Below are 20,941 nucleotides of genomic sequence, written 5' to 3' on the forward strand. Positions count from 1 at the left end.
AAATATTACTTTATAGAATAGTTGAAATTATTCCTCATTTTAAATGTTATAAGAAGTTTTTCTTTAAAACCTCTAACGCATTTAAAAAATGAATCCATTTATTTACATACCTAAATTTTGTTTAAAGGATAAATTTATATTTATGCATAACAGCTGGGAATTTATACTAATACATATGTTTTACTTGTTTTTTCTCTAAAACTAGATCCCGCAATCTTCATTTATTTGCGCATTTGAATATTTTTTCGGTTGGACACTAAAATTTTTAGCTCTAGAAGATTTTACATTTACTTGCAGTTGAGATAGATTTATCCTAATGCGAATATTTACCTACTTCAAAAATGTTGTTCCTAAACCGCTTAGCTGTAATTTGCATTCGTTTATCTGTTAATAGATTCTTTCAGCTGCTCAAGAGTTTCAAAATATTTTATAAAAATTATTTAATCCTACAGTAGTAAAAAAAAATTTACATTTATTGATAAATGTTTTAATCTCACAGATTTACTCTTCTCAACACCCTTTTGAAAACTTATATTTACTCAAAACTTTACCTTCGAAAAATTTTATACATTTTATTTTAATTTTGTTTATCACTAGCTTAAAAGATTTAAGATGTTTTTGAAAACTTCTGCCGCCTATTTATGCAATCTGTAAAATACATTATGCAATAGCAGACCTTTATAAATCTATTTTATTATTATTTTGAGGAATCTTAGATAAATTTTTGAAAAAATATATGTATTTGCTCAAAACTTTATCGTCGAAAATTTTATATATTTATTATAATTTTGTTTATTATCACCATAAAAGGATTAAGATACTTTTGAAAACTTCCGCCACCTGTTTATGCAATCTGTAAAATGCATTATGCAATAGCAGACCTTTATATATGTATTTATTATTTTAAAGGATTCTAGATAAATTTTGAAAAATAAACGTATTTACTCAAAACTTTATCTTGGGAAAATTTTATATATTTTATGCTAATTTTGTTTTATCGCATCCTTTAAAAGATTAAAGTACTTTTGAGAACCACCGCTAACTAGTTATGCAATCTGTAAAATACATTATACAATAGAAAACCTAAATATATATTCGCCATTTTAAAAGTTTTCAAAATTTTTATATTTACTCAGCTGAAAAACTAAAATTATTTTAATTAGCATAATTTATACTGCATTATGCAATAGCAGACCTTCATATATGTATTTATTATTTTAAAGGATCCTAGATAAATTTTGAAAAATAAACGTATTTACTCAAAACTTTATCTTGGGAAAATTTTATATATTTTATGCTAATTTTGTTTTATCGCATCCTTTAAAGGATTAAAATACTTTTGAGAACCACAGCTATCTAGTTGTGCAATCTGTAAAATACATTATGCAATAGAAAACCTAAATATATATTTGCCATTTTAAAAGTTTTCAAAATTTTTATATTTACTCAGCTGAAAAACTAAAATTATTTTAATTAGCATAATTTATACATTTACACGATTTTAGAGAAATTTTTTCTCGGAAAAATGATCCTAAATCTTAAAAATTCAAGGAAAATTTTTATTTTTTCGTAGTCGGTTTTTCTTTGATGTATTTTATATAAAAAGAGGTGTTTTTGTAGATGATGCATCAGTTCATTTCTGCTCGTCATAAACGAATTTGGTATAATTCTGTGTTTTACGAAAAAAAATTCTTCAACTATGGCGATACAATTATATTCCAACGTAGTGAATACAATTGCTCAAACATATGAAGATCTTTTAACACACAACCCTATAAGTAAAGATCTGAGTATTAGAGCTTGTAATGTTTGTAGTGATACTATCAAATCATTTAATAGTATCCTATTAAATCCGCGAGTAAGTGTTCAAGAGAGACGGTGTATACAGGCAAATATTACACTATTACATTCTTATTATGAGAAGTTTCTACGATTAAGTGGGCAAGTGGTTGGTGGAGATCTGAATTCGGGAAATTTAATTCAGTGGCGTGATATGGAAAACGCGTTCCAGAATCGTATAACAACTGGTTGCATTGTAAACATTGGGCATATTGATTTAAGAACATTTCTGAATGATGCAAAAAGTTTAACAGTTAATAAAATTCAAGAAAATATGCAGAGGATTGGCAATCTTAAAGTCAGTACAACTTTAATGTGCAAATTTGAAAATGTTAAGAGCGAATTAACCATTGAGGAAACAAAGACATTTCAAACTCAAAGTCGTGAGATATTGATAACAACAGATCTAGACAACTGGTTTGTTAATAGTGTGTATGATGTTTTATTGAAGAAAGTTGAAGAGTTTAATCAAAAAGATTCAGGGTGGAGCTTAGTGGAAGTGATAAACTTAACTATTAACATCGCTAGATATGCCCCATTCAGAGCTGGCTTATCAACGTTTGTCACTTTGCCTAAAGATATACAATATAAAAAAGCTGTCATCAACATCCAAAATAATGATGAATTTTGTTTCCTTTGGTGTGTAACTGCTGCAGTATATGGTGCTGAAACTGCTAACCCAAAAAGGACATCATCATATCCACATTTCAGTACACTTTTTAATTATAAAGATATTAACTTTCCTATAACTCTCAAAGACATTCCAAAATTTGAAAAGTTGAATAACTTGAAGATAAATGTTTACGGGCTTGAATCACAGTTCACCAAGAATGAAGAAGAAGATGCAGCATCTAGTGTAATAGCGCCATTATACTTAAGTACTAATTATCAATGTAAGAAACCTACAATTTATTTATTAATGATTGAAGCTAATAATAATAATAATATTAATAATAATAATAATAATAATCTTGACAATGATAATCTTAAGAACTATAGACCAATTTTCCATTTCACTTTAATAAAAAATTTATCACGTTTAGTCAAAAGTCAAATATCAAAAAGTAAAAATAAATTATGGTTTTGCGAGAGATGCTTGTGTCATTTTAGATTTGAAAATTCTCTAGATAAACATAAATTAGACTGTATCAAATATAATAAGATTAGAATGAGCTTGCCTGACAAGGATAATAAAATATTGAAATTTAAAAATTTTAAATATAAAGATCCTGTTCCATTTGCTGTCTATGCTGATTTAGAATGCACTCTTGAATCTGATAATGGTACTGAAAAACACGTTCCTTATAGTATAGCGTATTATGTCTTGTGTAATTATGATTCTTCTTTATCAAAGTTTGAGCTCAAACGCTCTTCTGATTGTATTGAATGGTTTATTAAGGAGTTGGAAATTTTGGGGAGAAAAGTTGATTTTAAACTTAAAAACCCTATACCTATGAAGCCACTCAATACTGATGAAAAAAGATATCATCATGAAACAAAAGATTGTCATATTTGTGGGAAAATAATCGATTCTAATGCTAATAAATGTCGTGATCATTGTCATTTCACCGGAAAATATCGCGGACCTGCGCATAATTCATGTAATCTAAATTACAAACAATCTCACAAAATACCTATTATTTTTCATAACTTAACAGGTTACGACTCGCATTTTATTATTAAATCATTAGTCACAGGTTTTGAAGGTTCAGTTACTGTTTTACCCATTAATAAAGAACGTTATATATCTTTTGCAAAGTCTATTAAAAATACATTAGTTGAATTGCGTTTTATTGACTCATTTCGATTTATGGCATCTGGTCTTGAGAAACTAGCATCATATCTTACAGATAATGATAAACAAATTACACGAATGTATTACTCTGATCATGAGCAGTTTAGTTTAGCCACTCGTAAAGGAGTATTTCCGTATGAGTACATAGATTCAATAGTAAAGTTAAATGAAGATAAATTGCCTCAAAAATCATTTTTTTATTCCAAACTAAATGATAATAATATATCTGACGAAGATTATGATCATGCAAAATTAGTTTGGAGTAAATTTAACATCAAAACACTTGGTGAATATTCTGATTTGTATTTAAAAACCGATGTGTTATTATTAGCTGATATTTTTGAAAATTTTCGACGCAGTTGTTACAATACTTATAATTTAGATCCCCTTCATTATTATACAGCACCAGGATTAGCCTTTGATGCTATGTTAAAGCTTACTGGTATTCAATTAGAACTGCTAGATGATGCTGAAATGGTATTATTTATAGAAAAAGGCATAAGAGGTGGTGTATCACAGTGCACGAATCGTCATGCTGTGGCTAATAATCGATTTATGGGTGATGACTTTAATCCGAATGAACCTGAATCTTATTTAATGTATTTTGATGTGAATAATTTATATGGAGCTGCAATGAGTATGCCCTTACCATATAAGTCATTCAAATGGGTGGATAATATAACTGTAGACAATATAGATAGTATTTTTAATTCGAACGAATCAAAAGGTTATATACTAGAGGTAGATTTAGAATATCCGATAGAGCTTCATGATCTGCATAAAGATCTACCATTATGTCCTGAGCATTTTGCACCACCAAACAGTAAGCAATCTAAATTAATTACTACTTTATATTCAAAAGAAAGATATGTTATTCATTATAAGAATTTACAGCAGTGTATTCAGTTAGGTATGAAACTCGTAAGAGTTCATCGTGTTCTAAGCTTCGAACAATCAGCTTGGTTACAGCCATACATTGATAAAAATACTGATTGTCGTAAAAATGCTAAGAATGAATTTGAAAAAAACTTTTTCAAGCTTATGAATAATGCTGTATTTGGAAAAACAATGGAAAATGTTAGAAAACATAAAGAAATTAGAATAGTAACAGAATGGACAGGACGTTATGGTGCAAAATCTCTAATTTCTAAACCTAACTTTCATAGTTTAACTGTTTTTGGCGAAGACATGGTAATAATTGAATTAAAAAACGTTCATGTACATTTTACAAAGCCTATCTATATTGGATTCAGTATACTTGACTTAGCTAAAACATTCATCTATGATTTCCATTATAATTATGTAAAGAAAAATTTTCATAATGAGACCTCAAAATTAATGTATACAAATACTGATAGTCTTATTTATCATTTTACAGTACCTAATATCTACGAAATTATTAAACGCGATATTCATAAATTTGATACATCTGATTATTCTCCAAATAATGTATATAATATTCCATTAAAAAATAAAAAAGTAATAGGTCTTATGAAAGATGAAACTAATGGTAAAATTATAGAGGAATTTGTAGGTTTAAGAGCTAAGCTTTATACATATAGAAAATATAAAGATAATAGAGTTGAAAAAAGAGCCAAAGGGGTTAAAAGTTCAACTTTAAGAAGGATTGAGTTTGATGATTTTAAAAAATGTCTTTTAGAACATTGTAACGTTATAGAAAAGGAGTGGCTAATCAAAAGTGATAAACATATTGTTAAGACGGTTTTACAACAAAAACTAGCATTAAGTTGGAATGATGATAAAAGACGTCTACTTGAGAATTCGACAGATACCTTACCATGGGGATATATGGAAGTAGAAAAAAATAATGTATAATCATTAATATTAACACTTATAAATTAAAAACATTGTAAAAATAATAATAAAAAATAAATTTGTAAAAATAGTAATAAAAAATAAATAACACATTTTGTATTAAAAAAATTTTTTTATTTATTCATTAAAGTACGTCTCATATAAAAATTATCTTAAAAAAAAAAAAAAAAAAAAATGAAGTTTTCATAAATCTGATTTGTCTACCCAGCTATTATGTGAGCTATCAAATCCTAACCACTTTACAAAATATTTATTCCCAAGCCTTTTTACTATTTTTCATTTTTTCAGTATACTTCTTGTTTTTCTTCCTGGAATTCAAACACGTTCGACTTTGGAAGATTTTGCCATGTCAATTTCATCCTGCATCGCAAACATTAGAGTGTATTGATTAACTAATTTTGAAATAATGCTGGTGTTCAAGGTAGCAATCCTTGGTGCATCTACTAACTCAGGTTCTCTTGAAATTTGTTTATAAACAATATCATAACGCTGTCGAAAGCGGTCAAGCCATCCGTTTGATCCAGAAAATTCTAAACCTAGCAGGGATGCTATTTCTTGAGCCTTATTCTGCAACACTGAACCATTCACAGGAATTTTTGATGTGCTAGCTTGATTATACCATAGCAATAACATTTTTTCTAACTCATCATATTTTCTTGCACGAATTTTTTGACGTTTCATCACACCACTAAAAGCGTTCTTTTTAATTTGTTCGCGACTCTTAACAATAGATCTGAGAGTTGAGTCTGGAATCCCAAGCTGTTTAACCAATGTTTTCCGCTTTATCAGCTTATTGTTATTATCATATTTTTGAAGAATTTCCATTTTTTCAGCTATAGTCAGAGCTTTCCGTTTTAAAAGAATAGCCATTTTATTTTTTTATTAAAAATAGAACCCACTAGTCTAGGAGCATGTTCACACTGCAACTGAATAAGCGCGTTATAAGCGGGCGCGTTATAAGCGGGCACGATATAAGCGGGCCCGTTATAAGCGGGCGCGTTATAAGCGGGCGCGTTATAAGCGGGCGCGTTATAAGCGGGCGCGCTATAAGCGGGCGCGTTATAAGCGGACGCGTTATAAGCGGACTCGTTATAAGCGGGCGCGTTATAAGCGGGCGCGCTATAAGCGGGCGCGTTATAAGCGGGCGCGCTATAAGCGGGCGCGTTATAAGTGGGTGCACTATAATAGGTTCAAATGGTTGCAGAAAAAAAATTGGTTGATGTTTTTTATTCGATCAAAAGTTTATTTTGTAGAGAATTGAATCCCCTACAAAATAGTACCTTGGTCATAGCATGCAATGCCCAGACGATCACCTCATCATAAAACATTAAATAAAATAAGAAATTCTTGAGGAAAAATTAAGATTATTATTATTTCTATAAACTTTAGAATATCCTCTAACTATTTTTATAATCGGGTTGAATGTCTCCTAATTTTCTTTTATTCTTTATAACTAAAAATTACTATAGTATAAATAAATTGATACAATTTGAGTTCATTATAAATTCAATTTTATTAAATATCTTAAGTACATACATATCTATTACTTATAAAATTAGTTCTACCCTTTCATGAAGAGTTGCAACATACGTGGTCACAGAAATTAAGGGATAGAAAAAAAATCCGAAATTTTTAGGTGATTTTCAACATGCTGTAACTCGGTGAAAAATGGTCGTATAAAAAAAATAAAAAAAGCAAATTGTAGCCTCAAGTTTCTAGTTTTCAGATCTGGACCTCAAAATTTTTTATCATCCACGGTTCCGGAGTAATCATAAGAAAACCAACGAAAAAAAAATTTTCAAAATTTTTGCTGGTCTTTCAATACCTCTATGGGCGACAATAAATTTTTTTGAATAATCCGACTGTCTGACTTTTCTCGGAAATTTTATGCCCTTTAATTTGGTGGCCTTAAAAAGTCTCTACAACGATTTGGCGCCGAGTTATCATTGATCAAAGCAAAAAAGTCCATTTTGGCTTTGATAATCAATAACTCCGGATGTATTGGTCGTACAGAGAATGGAAGCAGGGTTTTAAAAACTGGAAAACATTCTCTATAAGGCAAAATTAGTGGTATTTGATAGAAAAATTTTTTTTAAAGCGATATTGTTTGGTAAAAAACAGGTCAAAATTCACAAATTTAAGGATATTTGGAAATCTTGCTATAACTTTGGATATTACGGATGAACAAAGGATATCTTCGACTTTTTTTCAACCTCAAAGTGTCCTGAAAAAACCCTGAGAATTTCAAATCGCTGCGATTTTTCTTTCTTAGTGCCCCGAAGCTTTAAATTTATCGATTTTGTCAAAAATCACCATAATTGGTAGTTTCTCGGTTTTTGTTCATTTTTTCGATTTGAAAATGTTTTTTTACCGATAATCTTCATTTTTTCGATCAAACAGATCGATTATCGAAAAAAATTGAAAAAAAAAAATTTTGAAAAAAATTTTTTTTTTTTTCAAAATTTTTTTTTTCAAAAATTTTTTTTTTTCAAATTTTTTTTTTTTGTTGTATCTGCAATGATTTATCATTGTCAAAAAAAATTCCTAAAATTTTTTTTACCGCTGTAACTGCATCTGCTTTAAATGTCAACTTAACAAACATACGCTTTGGGTAACTCTAATACCGGCGGTAAAAAAAATTTTAGGAATTTTTTTTGACAATGATAAATCATTGCAGATACAACAAAAAAAAAAATTTGAAAAAAAAAATTTTTGAAAAAAAAAATTTTGAAAAAAAAAAAAATTTTTTTCAAAATTTTTTTTTTTCAATTTTTTTTGATAATCGATCTTTTTGATCGAAGAAATGAAGATTATCGGTAAAAAAACATTTTCAAATCGAAAAAATGAACAAAAACCGAGAAACTACCAATTATGGTGATTTTTGACAAAATCGATAAATTTAAAGCTTCGGGGCACTAAGAAAGAAAAATCGCAGCGATTAGAAATTTTTAGGGTTTTTTCAGGACACTTTGAGGTTGAAAAAAAGTCGAAGATATCCTTTGTTCATCCGTAATATCCAAAGTTATAGCAAGATTTCCAAATATCCTTAAATTTGTGAATTTTGACCTGTTTTTTACCAAACAATATCGCTTTAAAAAAAATTTTTCTATCAAATGCCACTAATTTTGCCTTATAGAGAATGTTTTCCAGTTTTTAAAACCCTGCTTCCATTCTCTGTACGACCAATACATCCGGAGTTATTGATTATCAAAGCCAAAATGGACTTTTTTGCTTTGATCAATGATAACTCGGCGCCAAATCGTTGTAGAGACTTTTTAAGGCCACCAAATTAAAGGGCATAAAATTTCCGAGAAAAGTCAGACAGTCGGATTATTCAAAAAAATTTATTGTCGCCCATAGAGGTATTGAAAGACCAGCAAAAATTTTGAAAATTTTTTTTTCGTTGGTTTTCTTATGATTACTCCGGAACCGTGGATGATAAAAAATTTTGAGGTCCAGATCTGAAAACTAGAAACTTGAGGCTACAATTTGCTTTTTTTATTTTTTTTATACGACCATTTTTCACCGAGTTACAGCATGTTGAAAATCACCTAAAAATTTCGGATTTTTTTTCTATCCCTTAATTTCTGTGACCAGTGTATCATGTTGTCCACCAAGGTATCGAATAAATAAGTTTCTTTCGTCAATTAGCTCATTCAATGTCTGCAAAACTGATAAATCCTCATGAATGGCTGCTGTAGTATGCCATGGTAGATCAACACAAAATTCATTATTAAGCGATGCCTCGAAACTTGGTTTAGATTTGGCGCCAGCCAGCTTTAACTTAGTGACTTGATATTCACCATTGACATTTAATTCGGAAATTTTTTTCTTGAGTAGAACCTTCTTTAAGGTAGTGGTTTCATTAATTTTTGCGAAATCCATTTTCCCCACTGTGAAATTTTGAAAAAAAATCTATTATGTTACAGTCATTTAATTTAGATGAAATAGAAAAAGAATAACAGATGATATTCACGATATGATTTTTCTTTAAACTGCTTCAAATAACACATAACACTCCAACACAATGTTCTTTTACAAGTTCACTGAATTAGCGTAAACAACTCGATACTATCACTCAAGATAGAATTGATGAAGAACTAAACAGAATCGGAACGAAAAACTGAATTTATATTGTAAATCCCCACTACAACTAAGCATGAACTAATTCTCATCAGATCAAACACTGATATTAATGCATATCTACTTCAAACGTCATACTATAATAAAGAGCCGGAACCATTGTTGACTAAAGTAGGATTTTTGGAAGAAGCATCACTCTACATTATCGATTGTTCAAAACAAAATAAATCAATCAAATCTGGACGAGTGGACATTCATGTTGAATTTGAATCAAATGACCAGTTTCCCGATCAGGCATCAGCATACTGCTTAATTCTGCATGATCGTATTATTGAATATAATCCATTGAGTAGTGCTGTAAGAAAATTAACTTAATAATAATTTTATTAGAAAACAAGGTTGAGAAAAAATAAATAAATTTTCACTATTAAAATATGTTTCAATCATTTTATTTTGCTTATACCTAATACACATAGTTAATTAATTAATATAGCATGATAAGTATATATAATTATATATAAGTTGGAAAAAAAAAATGTTAAGTATGAATTTATAATTATTTTAATGCATCTTTTAGTTTTTTACACTTAGTACAATCTTTTTTGTAAGGATAAAGATAAATTCCCGGAACATCATAATCAGGACTTGTAATTGAATTATGTTCAATGCAAAACTTATAGTCCATAATTTTAAAGTTTTGTTTCAAATTAATTGGTAGTTTATCCCAAACGAAGCGTATTTGAGATCGAGCAAATTTGAGAATGAACACGTCATCAAGACAAGCAATGTCAGCCGCATCCATTTTTCTCAAATCTGATAGTTGGTAGAATAACTGTACTGACTTCTCATATGATGGCTTACGGCCCCAATATTTCAAAAACCATTGTTTTAGCTGCTGAACAGTTCGATATGAACAGGCATAATGTCCGAGTTTAGTGTGGTTGAATCTGAATTCACATCGAGGTCTATTCATATTTTCGAGATTATCAATCGAAAAGAATCTCATTAGTTCTAAATCAATAACTGGGACTGCATAATCAATCATTTCTTCGAGTCGTTTTTGCATCGTTGGTCCTTGTACATAAAAATATCGTGCATTCTGAACTAGTTGTTTTACCATAGGTTTCAATGATTCATAAGGTTGATCACCAGTATCCCAGTGAATACCATGACGATTCCCATCTTGATCTTCACTTTGTTGCACAATCACAGTGTCGGTGTACTGAATAGGTGGTTTGAATACACAAATTTTGCACTGATAAACACCATTTGCATTATTTAAGTTATTAATATCAACTACACAGAGTTCCTTAATAATAAATTTTCCATTAGGAACTATATAACCAACAAAATCCACTATATACTCCATTGTGATTTATTTATCGTCTATACGACTCTCCAATTTTTCAAGATTTTGAATGATTTTATACAAGTTCTTTATTGAATCTTTAAGAGCAAAACAACTTGGACACGATGTGTCTCGTTTACTTCTCATTATATCCAAATTTTTATAATAAGAAAATAGATCACTTAGAAAAGAACCAATAAACTCAGGACATATATCACCAAAATAATCTTCTACTATTTCATCAGTGTCTATCATACCAGGATGACTAATACGTAAAAAATGTTTTTCACTTTCACTAAGTTCCTCCATTTAGCACAGCTATAACTATGAGGATTGACCAAGAAAGCTAGAAATTTTATATTGATGATCCCCACTTAAAAAATGTTCTTTGTGGGGATTTCTACAGAAAAAAATAATTTGGGGGTACAAAAGTAACAATGATTGGTTCAAAACCGGTTAAATCAACCGTTAAATCCCCTACTTCTAATAAAAAAATATTCTTGGAAAAACTGCCAAATTTTTGAACGTAACCCGCCCCCTTACACCTGTTTAAAAATTCAGAATAAACAGAATTTAAAAATAAACCCCCACCAATATGCGCATAGAAAATTCGAGAACATTCTGGAATGATCAACCTCCAACCAAGTCCCCCCCCCCTCCCAATCCGGCTTAGAACTGTCAAAATTCGAAGATATATAGTAAAAAGTCCACATTTATCAGATAAGTCCCAAAATCTTCTTTTATCGATAAGAGGAAATGGGCTCCCAAAGAAAATCTACATTACCATGATCAGGTTCCAGCCAAATCTGCATTACCATGGTTGGGTCTCAACCAAGTCTGCATTATCATGAGCACGCCCCAACCAAATCTACATTATCATTAATAAGAGAAAAAGCCCCAAAAATATCGATAAATAATGAAAAAAGGTCTCAAATATCGATAAAATAAATCTACATTACCGATAACTGTGCCAAATATCGATAAAACAAATCTACATTACCATAAATAATGAAAAAGGCCTCAAATATCGATAAAATAAATCTACATTATCATCAACAACGCGAAAGGCCCCAAATATCGATAAAATAAATCTACATTATCATCATCAGGCCCAAATATCGATAAAATCAAATCTACATTACCATCATCAAGCTCAAATATCGATAAAAACAAATCTACATTGCCGACACCAGGTACTTATCCCAGGTCGGTAAAGTAGGGCACTGTTTTGATTTCTGACCCAATAACCCTCTTGTTTAACTACTAATGAAATTACTCATTTTACCATTCATTTAATGAAATTTTGCTATTGCATTAGTTCTTCTACTTCTTAGTAAATTCATGGAGCTACTTGAATTAATATTATTGCAGTGTGACACCTATAAAATCCAAACATCTCAATTCAGTGGGTATATACACTTATCTAAAAAATTAAAGGAACAAGAAAATTTTATAAATTTTTTAGTGATTTTTGGAAGGCTGTATTTTCGTGAAAAATGATCGTATCGAAAAAATTAAAAAAACAAATTGAAGCTTTAAATCTCGAGTTTAAAGATCTTCCAGCAAAATATTTTTTTGAGCCACGGTTTTTGCGGAATCATAAGAAAAAGGTCGAGACAAAATTTTTCTAAATTTTGTGGTTTTGTTTTTTAGGTCTACGGGGCCGGGAAAAATTTTTTCAAAAAAACGAATCCATGGCTCGTTTAGGAAATGTATTCAGCTACAATTTGCTTTTTTTGTTTCTCTGTACGACAATTTGCTGCTGAGATATCAGCCTTCAAATGAAAAAGGATCCTTTTGACTTTGATTATTGATATCTCAGCAAGTAATGGTCACACAGTTATTGAAAGGGCAGTTTAATAAACTTGAATAAATCCCCTATAAGCTTCATTTTCGATTTTTTCAAAAAAAAACTTTTTTTCATTCTTGATATCCATTTGAAAAACCCACAAAAAATGGCCATTTTCTGGTTTTTTAGTCAACTCATCGCTACTCTGCAAATATTGATAAAAAAAATAATGTTGCCAGGTAATTTTACAGCTTAATGTACCCCCAAAAACCCTGGAAATTTTTAGATTGATCCATTGAACCGTTTGTCCGGACTGATTGCTCAAAGTTTTACAAAACAATTAAAGGAACAAGTTTTGTTCCTTCATTTCTGTAATCATTACCAAAATGAAAGAATTAATTTTTTTTTGGATTTTCTTTCATTTTTGCGTTAGTTATTCAGTAAATGTAAGGTAATGGGAAAAATCAAAAATTTTTTTCCGAAAAACAAACAAAAAAATTACCCCCCGAATAAAACGTAAAAAAAAAAAATGTAAAAAAATTCTTGGTTGGTCTCGTTTTTTGGAAAAATTTTCTTTTTTCCTCATTACCTTACATTTACTGAATAACTAACGCAAAAATGAAAGAAAATCCAAAAACCTTGCTTTTTTAATTTTTTCGATACGATCATTTTTCTCGAAAATACAGCTTTCCAAACATCACTAGAAAATTTATAAAATTTTCTTGTTCCTTTCATTTTTTGGATAAGTGTACAATTTTGTTTTATCGACAGTGTATAAATGACATGATATATCAATAACAAGATTAACATTAGTTATGATGATAATATTCTCTATATCTACTCGTCGTTTGATATTCTAATAGGCTTTTTATTTGATATATTAGTACTAATTTCAAGTATGACACTTAGATATATCACAATTAAATTTTAATCTTAGATTATTTTATTAGTGGATTTTATTGAAAGCAAATTATTGCCTTTGTCCTTATGGTAGAATTTTCGTGGAATAAAACCATAATCTATCATAATTCTTCGAATAGAATCCGAAATACCATTGGTCCGATAGTTTTAATATATCTTTAAATAACGTCAAATGAAAACGTATAGTGCATTGTCATCAACAATTCTTCTGAAGTTCATTTAGTTAACTTCAATTCTTGGCATTATACTCATAATTTTTTCATTTTTTTTTGTTTTATCATCTTGAGAATTTTTAAGAAAATGTAAAAATAAAGTTTATTTCGTTATTAACTTTTATTTAAGAGGTGAAAATAGTCAAATAATGAGAAATATACTTCCATTTCGGCTGCCGAATGGCCTTTCTTTATGAGCATGTCATTAAAATTAAAATAACTAGAAAACAATGCGGAATTCGGAAAAACTTTATTCAAAATAACTTCTAGGGAATAAAATTGTCTACAAAAAAAGTTCAACGATATTTTGTAATAGGTCTGATAGTTTCGCCGGAAAAGTAAGAAAATCTCAAAATTTAATATGAATTTGACTTCAACCTCAAAAAACTTTTGAACAAATAGATTCCTCAAAAAATGATAAAAATCTTTTTTTTTAGAGCATTCAATTCCCTACGAAAATATGCCTGCCAATTATCCCTATGACGCATCGTTAGCTACTTAGAAAAATCAGAAGACGTAAAAATAATTTTTTCCATGTTATTCTTATGGAAAATTGATAAGTGCGATGAGGAACCTCTTAATGTTAATATTAAGAGCTCTAGTTTTCACAGGCGTCTTTTTTTATCTATATAAAACTTTTGAACCTGTTTGCGAGAAAAATAAAATTTTTTTATTTTTTGGATGACCCTAATATATAAATATTTATGTAATATAACGCACTTTTGAGGACACGATTGCGTCTACAATTCTTACCCGATCTTAATGAAATTTTCTCCACGTGTTTTATGTGTAATTACTACGGTTAAGTTCGAAGATGGGCCGAATCAGTCGATTAGTTTAGATGTTATGGATGTTTGAAATTTTTACGATTTTTCGAAAAAATCAGTTTTTAATCACTTTTAAAGTCCATATAACTTTAAAACTAAAATTCATAGCGAATTTCCTTATAAAGTATTTTAAAGCTTGACTAATAAGCTTTAATTTATGACCTTAAACTTTACATTTTGACCATTTCTTCCAATAATTTAGTAGCCTTGAAAATTTTAATGGAATCAAAAAATGTCGAAAATATGGTTTTCATTTCACATAACTTATGCTTGTCCCATTATTATCTAGTTCCGTCAGCTGTATTTTATTTTGCACAAAATAACCTGTAAATTGCACATTGATAACTCTAAATCAAGTCAATTTTGACTTGATGTCACATTTTTCGTCTTAATTCATGACTAAGGAGGCCAGTTAAGTCTAAACTAAGGCGAAAACTCAATGTATTTCATATCTCCGTAAAAAAAAGTCGAGATTGTCTTGTGAAAAACAAGTCCAAATTCCGAGTTGATGAACCAAATCTAAATCAAGTTTTATTATATTTTTGAACCGAGCCATTTCAAATGATTAAAACTAAGACATTTGTATCATAAATAAAAAAGAAAAATTTTCTCTGGGTAGTAATAATAATATAACTGCAAGTAACGTTTATAAATGTTCACTTGCTAGCACAGTTGTAATTTTTTATAGGCAATTATGAAAAATGCGCAAAAAAGGAGCTACGAGACGTTTGAAAAAAAATGAAACAAAAACTCCGATTGATGTCAAAATTGATGAGATATTGGAGTATATCAGAGCATTAGCGTATCTACCACCGAAGGAAATTCCACAAGCCTTGATCAAAATTATTAATAGGATTCAGGACGAGAATGTCTTGAAACGCATGAAAAATTTTTTCAAATATTTTATATCTCAGTGGCTTAAACCGCGTACTCCTGAAGAATGGTCGGTATTCAATGCTGTTCGAAAGACCAACAATGGTTCTGAAGTCCTTAATCGCTCACTGAATATGAATTTTGGACAACATCCACCGATTTGGAAATTTACAAGTAAAAAAGAAAAATTTGTTAAAATATAGCTACTTTTGGAACGAAGTTCCTTGTCATACGTTTGCGAGTGAAGGCTAGACTAAAAAAAGTGTTAGATTTTTAGCGTTACGAAACTTCTTATCTTGGCTATGGTTACCATGTCAATAGCTACTATATAAGGGTTCTATTTTATTACTCGCTACTGCTTTTAATTAATTTCATCGTACCAGTTGTCTAATACTTCATACCTAGTAAAAAAACACTTCGTTCCAACTAGTTGTTTCCGTTTTAATTTTCATAATGTAAAAATGAAACACTTTCTATAATATTGTACCGAATATAGTGTCACCTGATACAAATTTTTTATCTGGTTTTCTTTTTCGTTTGATTGAGATGAATAGTTTATTCTGTTTGTCTCCGCCGTGTAGAAAATAGTGATATTGAGAAAATTGAGTTTAAAATTTTAAGTATGTATGGTTTCAGAGGGGGATTATGAGGGCTGTAAAACCAAAAGTACCATCAATATTATCATGAAAATTTAACATTACATTTTTAAAAGATTATACTCTCGAAATATTAAAAAACAAAATCGTTTTTCGAAAATTATGGACCACCGACCCTTAAGTCCTTTTTGTCTCTTAGACTCAAATGTTACCATAGTAACACATGCTTGAGCACGATTCTGGTGCTAGTGCGTTGAGCAAAGCCCCGAGATGCTAGTGTCTTTTTCTACGTATGGGGGTCTTGCGAAAGATTTATACTTTCTATCACCATTTTTCTTTCAACCACTTCATGTTATCACTTCTGCTATCACTTTTCCTGTTTCTATTCTTTGTTCTCCTCTTAACCTAATTATCATACACGGAAAAACATAGGCGTTGCAATAAGTCGCAGTCCTGTGGAAGCAACATGATAAAATACTGTTGTAGTAACAGGATTTTGTCCTGTCTTCTTGTTCTTCTTATTAACTCTCAACTTCAGTTTTACATTCTTCACTTCGGCTTTTCGTATTTTTTATCCAAATTCTTCAAAATACTTTTCATTTTTTTTTTCCGTCTGTAAACCTGTTTGTAATCTCAGGGTGCTGAGTTATTGGTGCGATTTATTTTTTTCTTCGATATTGATAACTTCTTGCACTTTTCATTTTATATCTTTATTGTCTCTCGTTCCATATTTTTTACTTTTGTTTCCCCTTACCAGTCAATTCTTTAATGCCACTTAAACGTGCCTATAATAAATGATATTGCAAAATATTTTTTGGAATGAAAGAAAAAATATTTATCAAGAAAACTTTTTTTCTATTAACCTTTCACTACTTCCGTGAGTCCTACTCTTGTACCTTAAATATCATAAATCTATTCTAACACAATTATTTTTTTCCTTTCGTTTCTCGGTATTTAAGTACTCATGAGTACTTAATCTAAACCTAAACCATTTAAATATAGTGGAAACCTAAACATGCAAACATGCAAAGAAGCTTCTCAATAAGACAATTTTTAGAGAAATTGAGAAAAATATAGATAGCCCGAACTGGGAATCGAACCCAGACCATGTCGGTATCGCGCCAAGTGCTCTACCAGTTGAGCTATCCGGCACTATACTATATTCTATTCAATTTGATCTATAACTTATTGAGCCACACCGTCCATCGTACGGTAATACACCGCATAGAATCCTATAGACTGTATTGGTTACTATGCGGTTTTTGTCGTATTTGAGTGGGTTCTATGGGAATTTTCAGATAGAGCAAGCACTACTCACTCTATTTTTTTTTTCTTTCTATTCTTCTCTACATATCTCTGCATCTTATTCCTTTTATAATCACTTAACCCGCATCTTTTGGTTGTTATAATAATCTTCATAATCATGATTATCGCCAAAGTGGTTAACATCAGCAGTAGCGTAAAAACGGAGAAAGTTGAACTAACAATAAAGAATGTATTACAATATATGGTGAATTATTATACTATTGCTAAATTCTGCACTATGAGACTTTTACAATCAACGGAAGTTACGCTTTATTAATAAAAGTGTTAGTCAATGTAATAATTCGATTGAATAAAGATTAATTTTGTGGGTGATCAATGATTATTCGATTGTTATTTATCTTCAAATTATCCTGCCAACTCATCTGTTAATGCTAAATGATCTCTCATGTTTTTGGATCTGACTATAGAACTTTCCTTTCTATTTGTCCTATCTTTGGAATCAGAATAAAATATGGTTAATCTTCAATAAATATGGTTAAGATATTCGTGTGTAATACTTTTTAAGAGCAGATTTTTTTAATTCCACAACAATTTAACCATCGATAAAACATATTTTTTTTCGAAGATCTTGTCACCTATTTTTTCCACTGTTGTATGCGATCCTTATTATTTCTTTCGGATGTACTTTTCTTTATTTATTCAATTGTTGCCGAACGGAATAGAACTTTTATCCATTTAAAAAAATTTATATCAAAATACCGAGGTAATAAAAAATATTCCCTGTTTAGAAAATCTCATAGAATCCAATCGATTCTCATAAATTCCGATAAAGATTTAATAAGAATGAGTGAGTTCTATGAAAAGTGCTATAGTTAAATATAGGGCCTTGGACATACAGCTATAAGAATCTATCGGATTTTTTGAGCACGGTTTCAACAAGTAATACATATAATATTTTATTTGTGAATTTGTTTCTGCAGCAAAATTAGTCGAAACAAAAAATGCGACTTATCGTGATTACTTGGCGATAATAAATTTAAAATCGTGTCAACGGGGGCAAATTGAAACGAGATCGAAATTAGCCAAAATTAATGATTTGAATTCTCAATTGACGACAAAACAAATAATACCGATGCAGTTTTTGGAATTTGCAACAAAGTTTGATCCCGGTAAAAAAGGTAAATAAAACAAAAAAAATCTGTCTATCAGTTGACCCTACGGTTCAGCCCCAAAACTTCCCGCTGTTTTCGAGTTCTTTGAGCTCAAAAATATTGTTGTGAATACATTTTCGAGCTCTTTGAGATTAAAGGTACTATTGTATGTCATTGTCAAAAAAAACTATTTTTACAATTAGTTTATTTAACAATATCTCTCGAACGAATCAACCGATTGAGATGGTTAAAGCGGCAATCGACGCGTTTTATTCGGTTCTAGAGCTGATTAGATTTTGGAATCAATCGATGGAGTTATTTTCAAGAAATTGCAAAAAAACTGAAAAATAGTATATTACACTCCAAGGGCAGTAAAGTGAGAAACATTTCAGATCACATGTAATGCCGAGGTCAACAAACATGTGATCTGAGGCTTTCTTATTTACTGTCCAAGGAGTGTATACTATTTTCACATCGACGGAGGCGGAAAGCGGTAACTTTGTTTTGCACAACGGGACGAAAGTTGGCGCTTTCCGTCCGGAGGCGAGAAAAAATTTTTTTTTCTTCTATATTTAAGAGTCCATTCGATTGATCGATTTGAAATTTTCAGGAAAGTTGACGGCCAACATATTCTTTCGATTGTCAACTCAACCATCTAAATCAGTTAATTCATTAAAAAGTTATATACAGTTTATACACATCCACAAACACACACACACACACACACACACACACACACACACACACACACACACACACACACACACACACACACACACACACACACACACACACACACACACACACACACACAGCTTCTTAAGACCTCAAAACGTCGACATCTGATGAAATCTCGATTTTTGAAAATCGGAGTGAAAACAATAACTTCCAGAATTTTTCGAAAATCGTCCATTTTCTTAACGGAAAGTTAAAGAAAAAAGTGACTCTGTAAGTTATCGTTGGAAACGTGAATTGGACTTTGGAAGACATACATAGCCGTAATATCGTACATAAGACTTGCATAATCGTAAATCGTAGATACAACCTTTCAAAACTTGCAATAACAAAATTAAACTACATCTCGTTTCTTGTGCTTGTTATATCCGGCTTGCCGTATATTTGAAGGGGCCTCTTTGCCGCGCTCGCTGCAAAGTGCAGCGTTAACAATTTTAGGGATAGCAACTTCGGCCAACACCTCGTTGCACGTCGTCAACGATTCCTCCAATCACGGAATTACACTTGACTGTATTCTAAATTCATCCAATTATATATTCTAAATGATTTCCTCCAGAACCGCGAACCGAGGTGATAAAAACAACGAACACCAAGGTGCGGCAGCCTATGACGCTTGAGAAGTTAATGTATCTTCCTTGCTGGCCCGCGTGAGTTCTAAACCGTGTTACGTTTAGGCAACCCTCTTTTCTATTTTCTATTTCTTTTTACCCGATTAGTTCATATTCGCTAAATAAATCTAAACAGTCAAGTTACTACAAAATCCCACGGGAAGATCGTCTCGATATTGCATTCGAGGAGGTGTGGCAAGTTGCTTGTTACCGTTAACGTTCTATTCAAAATTGTCTCTTTTCAAATTATATTTGCCTTTCCAAAAATCACCACACGGGAAGTACCGCTCGCGTAAACTCGAGAAGGCGTGGGTGATTTTTACAATAATTGTTAAGTGTATAAACAGCGATTCTCGTCCGAGTGAATTGCTGGAGTCGGGGATTCATACCGAACTCATATGCGCTAAAGACTCAACAAATTCAAAGTGGAAAACCTATCAGTTTAAGTTCTAATAGTTAAGTGCAATCTTTAGAGATTTAAGTGAAAGATAAGAACCTTAGTGTTAAGAACAATTTAACATCTTGTGAACTGAGTACGGCGAGCCCATAGGGAAATATTTGAATAAACATTCATCATTGGGGAAAACCTGCATATTAGATTATTTCTAATATTAAGAACCGCATCCCTTCTTCCTGAACCAAATCATCTTTCGATCAAGGACCAACAGAAGCCGTCCACGGGAGTTTGCAGTCCAAAGACCAACTTGCAAGTAAGCAGCGAACAACGAAAGGTAGGTGAAAATTACCAATTTCTCTAACATATAAAATCCAAATTCTGCATCGAATACACAGAGAGGCCCCTGCGGGGTTTATCGTTCGAGTTCTCACAATAACAATAAAACCTAGAGCTAATCCTCTAGGAAAATCACCCTGTTTGCCCGGTGCCTCCCACTTGAGGCCCACGCGACCATTTCCAATAATTAATTATTATTAATTAATTAAATCCGGACATAACATGCTCCTTTGAGTTAACAGGCTATCTAGAAGGTTGTAGAAAAAAAATTAAAATTCCCAGCAGCTGTAAAAAAATATTTCGGGCCTTCCGAGAGATAACTTTAGACC

The 20,941-nt window shown here is 30.8% G+C and overlaps 1 protein-coding gene across 1 annotated transcript; it reads left to right on the top strand.

Annotated features, from left to right (window-relative positions):
- Window positions 1-1,699: 1,699 nt before the first annotated feature.
- Window positions 1,700-5,470, top strand: LOC130676309 (uncharacterized). The gene is made up of 2 exons (XM_057482461.1): window positions 1,700-2,732; window positions 3,066-5,470. Exons 1-2 carry the CDS (start codon window positions 1,700-1,702, stop codon window positions 5,468-5,470), a joined length of 3,438 nt encoding a protein of 1,145 aa, XP_057338444.1.
- The last annotated feature ends 15,471 nt before the right edge of the window (window positions 5,471-20,941 follow it).

Source organism: Microplitis mediator, chromosome 10, assembly GCF_029852145.1.
Source record: "Microplitis mediator isolate UGA2020A chromosome 10, iyMicMedi2.1, whole genome shotgun sequence".
NCBI classification, from domain to species: Eukaryota; Metazoa; Arthropoda; class Insecta; order Hymenoptera; family Braconidae; genus Microplitis; species Microplitis mediator.